Genomic DNA, 6000 nt, shown 5'->3' with positions numbered 1-6000 from the left:
TTGCTTTGCAGATCGGGAAGCTTGGTGCAGCACGTAGGGAGAAACGCACATTCTCCGAATCGTGCAATTCACAGAGCAGACAGACACGGGAGGGGAATGGGTTCAGTCCTCGCCCTGCCCGGGACGTCGCTGGGTGTGGGGACGGGAGCCGCTTTCAGCTCCTGGCAAAGACACTGGAGCGTGGACGTCTGCGTAGACCTGGGCCTTGTGGGGGAAGTGGTTTTCATCTGGAGGAAAAGGGATGACTGACAAGCAAGGAAACAGCGAGAGGAGCAGAGAAAAGCCGAGGTCTGCCACCTTCTCCGAGCCCAGCCTGGTCCCCCTCCAACCAGCCACTGCCAAGGACACCCCCAACTTTCTACTGGACGGAGAGGGCCTCCCTAGAGGTGCTCAAAGGCTCTTCAAAGACACTGGCACAACAACCCTCGGGGTTCTGGGTCCAGCAGAGAAACCAAGAGCTTTGCAGAAACACCCCACTGGTTTTCTTGGGAGGCACCCTGGCTTTGACAAGTCACTCCGCCACGAACATTTGCAACCGTCACCCGCCAGGCACAAAGCCCAGGGACGATGCAGTGCTGAAGCCTGGACTGCGATCCTGTGGTGTCATGGGGGGCTGCTACGGCCTCAAGCCAGCTGAGGTCAGTAACTCTCCACCCCCCACCTCCTTCTAACTTGCTGCCAATATGGCAAACGCAGACCACACCGCCAAGCAACAAGATTCAAGGTTAGCTCCAGAGGGCCCGGGGACACTTCAGCCTGGCTCTCGGCTGACGCTGCTCACGCAAATAAGGTCCACGTCCAGGTTTCCAACCCAGATGGGATTTGAACAAGCTCCTGACAAGAGGCTGGAGGGGCAGGAGGGGTGGCCTGACCAAGCGAGGCACATCCAAGGTGGAAGAGGGGCAGGCGGGACACATCGCGAGGGTGATGGGGATGTTTTTAAAGCAGCAGCAGCCCTCTGCCCACCACGAGCGGGAAGGCCAGGCCCAGGTGAACGGGGCACTGTCCAGGAACGCCACCGCCTGGGAACAAGAGGGGTCCACTGCTTCCTCAGTAAGGCACTAGGGAGACGCTTCACGTAAAGGAAAGCTACGTTTAAAAATTTTATCTACAAATGTGTCCCTGTACCTTTCAGGACAGACTCTATGGATTTCTCTGCAAGACCTTTTAAAAGCATCTTCGAGGGGGAGAAGCAAAGGTTAGGCTGAAGACCCCATGGACAGACAGGTTTTATCGTCAAGGTACCAGAACCTTCTGCCAGGCTGGTGAGTGGACACTCAGAGACCTTGGTCAGATTGGTCACCATGTTCTTAAAAGGTATATATATATAGAAATAGAGTTCAAATGGTCAGAACGTCAAAACTGTTCTCGAGGTTTTGTTTTTCAAGTCATAAAAAAGTTGCTTAAAAACAAGTTATTGCCTCATACCTTTCTCTCGAGTTAACCTGCCAGTTAGCATTCTGCCAACGGCGAAAAGACACCTCCACGGAATGGAGGATGGCGGAGGGGGGGGGCTGCTCTTCTGCTGGGAGCGTCACCCCCGTGGAATACTAGCCCGTCCTCAGAGGGGCTCCAGCCACCGTGCCTGGCAGATCCCGAGGGACCCCCACTCCACTCTCTCCCTGCCATCTGTGTTTGCACACACGTGTGCCCGCCCGCACATCACCAGCAAGGGGGTCCCGCTGAAATCTACTCGTTAGAATCCTGGAAAACAAGAGTCCTGTCTGATAAAAACGCTTAGTGAAAACAGATACGGAAACACGTCAAACAGGATGGTTTCCACGGGGGAGGGAAAGAAAACGCGGAAGAGGAGGAGACAGAGAATTCTGCTTCTACATCTGAATGCTCGAGTTCGCGTTGATGGGACTGTTTTTCTCATTTTAACCCTTTCGCAATGTCCTGGGAGAAACCTGGGCATGTCACCCTTTCACCTCTGGTGTTCTGGTTACGCGCCTGTTAGGTGAGAACTGAGACAGAAAGAGAAAGGCAGGGATGAGGTCACGTTCCTAGTCCTTCGGGCCCTTCCTGTCTGCCAGCCGGCGGCACCCGCTGCATCTGCGCACACAAGCTGCCTGACGGAGCGGCCCTGGCCACATGGGCGGGGGGCGAGGAGCACCTTAATCAGCCCCTTCCTACGGGGACCTTCATGGTTAAAAAAAAGAGAGAGAGAGAGAGAAAACTGAGATTCCTTCAGTAACAGTTTGTCTTCATTTCGGGAAAAGCAAAGCCCACCACCTGGAACTTGGTGCCTCGAGTAATTTTCCTATGTTGTTTGCGATTCAAAGGCTGTCCTGGCCCAGAGGGGGGAATGCGTCTCCCTCGGGCGGGAATGTATGATGAGGTACCGACCTAGCGCTAGACAGAAGCTGCTGCTCTGCAGGAAGCCGGCACCCCCGGAAGCCTCTCTCCAGGCTCAGCGTGGGGCCCACCCTCTGCCTGACGTCCACCGTGAGATTCCGCATCTCCCTTAAGAGTCTCAACAGACGTGATAGAAGTTTCCATCAAACAAGCACTGACATATTTATATTAAAAAATAGTGCAAAAGCTCAACATTTATATAAATAACTCTAAACCCCTGCTTTGTAGTTTCTTTTTTCTTTACAAGGTAATACACACTTTCTGAGTTGGCACTCAAAATTGCCATTTTTTTTTCTCTTCTAGTTCAGAAAACAACTTTTTTTTGTAATAGGCCTCTTCTAATACAAAAATACTCCTGCCCTCGCACATACAGTTTCTCTTATTTTATATATATTTATATATATAATATTGCAGATCTTTAAACAAAGGTTTTGTGCAAATATGTCTTTAAAGTTAAGTGAAATCATCATAAACAAACAAAAGAAAGCATCCACGCACGCAGCTCAACTAGAAACAGAAAAGACTAGTGTAGAATTTTTTTTTCTCTTTTGCCTTCAAGACACAGCTCAACAAAGAAACGTGTTTTGTGTGTGTGTGTGTTGTTTTGTTTTTTGTTTTGCAAGCTTTCTTAGCTTGTGCATTCAGACCAGACAGAACATGTAAATATTTATACACAGAGAGGTGGGGAGAGGATGGTTACGCGTCGCATTTTCTGTGTGTCGCCCCGTTCTCCTCTCTTCTCTTTCAAGAAGTGCGGAGTGTTTTTGTTTTTGTTTTTTTGTTTTAACCTACTGCTGCCCCAGCCCCGGCCACCAGGAATTCCTAGAGGGGGTGTCCCTTCTGTTTATCCTTCTCTTTGCTCCAGGCCGCTGTGCTCTCCAGGGGGGCGATGTGTGAGTGGTGCAGCCGGGTGCCCTCCAGCAAGGAGGTCCCGCCGCTCTGCTGGTGCTGGAAGGTGGAGGCCCCAGGGTAGTGCCCGATGACCTCGCTGTAGGTGGGGGGCGGCCCCTCCATGCGCCCGCCACCCCCATAGCACGTGGCGCTGATGCCCGAGTTACTGCTGGGGGGGCAGGGGCCACCCAGCATGGCGCTGTCCATCAGGTCGCTGTCGAAGATGGTTCTGTTTGGGGGTGCGCGCACGGACTCCCGGTTCAGCTCTAGCTGCTGCTCGGGGTCCCGCAGCTGGAGAGTGCAGGGGCCTTGGTAGGGCGGGGGCTCCTCCCCGTCCGACAGCGAGATGGTGGGAGGCAGGTCGATCTCGTGCTGCAGGTATGGGTAGGTGGGCTGGAAGCGGTGGAAGCGGTCCCGCTGGGCGAAGGAGGGCACAGCCAGGCGGTCGGCGGGACGGGGCGGGGCGTAGACCTGCGGCTGGAGGGGAGAGAGCACAGTGAGGGTCCCCCAGCTGCAGGACCGGGGACGGGGGTTGGGCTGCCCGTGACTCTGCTCTCTGGGGACAGGGAGAGGCCGTAGCAGGATGCGGGGGGAAGGAGCTGAGCCCAGAGTCCAGACATCTCATGGCTGGAGAGCCCTGGAGTGCGAACAACGTCACAGAGTTCAAAGAGGGGCAGCCTTGTCCTTCAGTGTCACGGACATTGTGGGCTGCTTGCTCCCTGGGGGAAGGGAGCATATGATGTCCAGGTGGGGGGGGGGGGTCCCCACAGCCAAGGACAATTCTTCAGAGAAGGGCAGGTGTGAGCTCTGGCAGCCACACTCTTCCAGCAGGGGAAGGGCCTCTGGCCTGGAGGAGGGGAAATGCTGGGCAGAGGTCCTTCAACGTCCACTACAGCAGCCTTGAGGTGCAGGTGGGGTGGGGGGCCGGCAGGGCAGGGGCAGAAGGCAGGGACGCAGTGCTTGGTCTCACCTCTGGGATTCCATTGCCCGACACCGTGCTCTCCGAGGGCCAGAGGCATCCTTCCTGTATGAGGAGGAAAGGGACAGGGTCAGTGGGTTGGGCAGAGCTGGGACAAAAAAGGGGCAATCCGGCTTGGGCTCTGAGAGCTGCCATTTGGAATGAGATTTCACACCCATCCGTCTCCCTCTATCCCACTCGTGGCTACCCCAGCCCGGGTCTGGACGTTTCCCTTGGACAGGACCACATCACTGATCTCTTGGCTCCCAGCTGTCTCCCGAAAATGCACCCTCCGAAGTTACATTTTCCAAAACATACATCTGATTCACGGGCCCCCCCTTCTCAAAGCCCTCCAGCAGCTTCCGTGGACCTTAGAATAAATCAAATGAACTGGTGAATTGGCTGATAAGAAAGCCTAGGTGCTTGCTGTGCGACCTTGGGCGAGTTACTGCATCAGAAACTGTGGATAATTGCAGTACAAGTACCTGCCTCTTGGAGCTGTTGAAGGACTTCAGGAGGGGAACATGCAAACCAACTGGGGTGCACGTGGCCCTCAGTGAGCTCACAAAAGCGCTGGGTGCTACCACCACTCTCCCTCCTATCACGCCGACCTGCCATCTAGTGCAGTGAAGTGCTAAGTGTGTACCCCAGGGCCTTTGCACTGGCTGCCCCACTGCACAGCTGGGCTCCTTCTTGCTTTTCAAGTACAGTGCCCCCTGCAGACTTCCCCTAACACCATCAGGTAAAGGGCCTCCTCCCATTAAAAATCCCATCATCTGCTTATTTCCTTCAAAGCATCTGTCCACATATTTATTGAGTACTTTAGTCTGTCTTGCCCCTTATGACTGTGAGCCCAGGTTATAAATGGAATACAGACAGTTCATCAGCAAAGGGCCCCAGGCAGTTGCTCAACAAACCTGGAATGCAGCTCCACTCCCATGCTTGTGACATGCAGGGCCAGCCCCAGACCTAGGGGAAGGGATGTCTTCCTTCCTTTAATTTTAGTTTTATTGAGATGTAACTAACATACAATCGACTGCACACATCCAAAGCACGCAATTTGGTTAAGTTTTGGCAAAGCTATATGCCAGGAGCCCATCACCACAATCCAAGGCAATTAACGTATCTATCATCCTAAAAGTTTCCTCGGGGACGGTTTCTTGAGGGTTCTCAGTTCAGAGCATTCTCACCTGCAGTCTGGGGAGGAATTGCCTGGAGGGCAGCAATTTCCTAAGCGGCCACTGGGGGGCTCTGTCTCTCTCAAAACTGTCCCATAGGGAATGCGTTTACCCCACTCACTGGGGTCTAGATTATTCCAGGCGTGGGGACGCAGAGGGCAGACATGCGCCATTACTGTTCAGCTGGAACATTACTGGGCCGCTTTGTTACTGATGCTAGTAGTGCCGTCTCAGTTGCTGCCTTTGTGCTGGGCACCGTCCTAAGCCCTTTAAAGCACTAACCCAACTCTCCCGACAAAACCTACAAGGCAGGCTGAGGTCAGGGAGTTGAGCTGAGCTGGCTCAGCTGGTAAGAGGCAGTGCTGGGATCCAAACCTCGCCCGCCGCATTCGGGCTCAAGCTGGCCCTGGCAGGCTCTGTGGGCCTCACTCAGGTCCCTGGCACTGCCCAGGTGTGTGCCAGGAAGCGGGGGGAGGGGCGGGGGGACATCCACCGGCTGCCCATAAAAGTCGGGAGCCCTGGGGAGGGATGCAAGCAGCCAAGGTCAGCTTGGATAAACGTGCTCCAGACAAGCCCCTGCCTCAAATCCTCCTATGAGGCCCTCTGTCCCGGGTC

The 6000-nt window shown here is 54.5% G+C and overlaps 1 protein-coding gene across 2 annotated transcripts in view; it reads right to left on the bottom strand.

The window, feature by feature from the left end:
* Positions 1-2956: 2956 nt before the first annotated feature.
* PMEPA1 (prostate transmembrane protein, androgen induced 1) overlaps positions 2957-6000 on the bottom strand; it is a 52743-nt gene continuing 49699 nt past the window's right edge. For both annotated transcript variants that reach the window (XM_010991596.3, XM_031433568.2), the window contains exons 3-4: positions 4220-4273; positions 2957-3726 (exon numbers count right to left, since the gene is read on the bottom strand). In XM_010991596.3, the coding sequence (XP_010989898.1) occupies positions 3181-3726; positions 4220-4273 (600 nt within the window). In that variant the 3' untranslated portion in view covers positions 2957-3180. The remainder of the gene's footprint in view (positions 3727-4219; positions 4274-6000) is intronic.

The sequence above is a fragment of the Camelus dromedarius genome, chromosome 18, assembly GCF_036321535.1.
Source record: "Camelus dromedarius isolate mCamDro1 chromosome 18, mCamDro1.pat, whole genome shotgun sequence".
Classification (NCBI taxonomy): domain Eukaryota; kingdom Metazoa; phylum Chordata; class Mammalia; order Artiodactyla; family Camelidae; genus Camelus; species Camelus dromedarius.
This window is presented reverse-complemented; position numbering and strand designations above follow the sequence as displayed.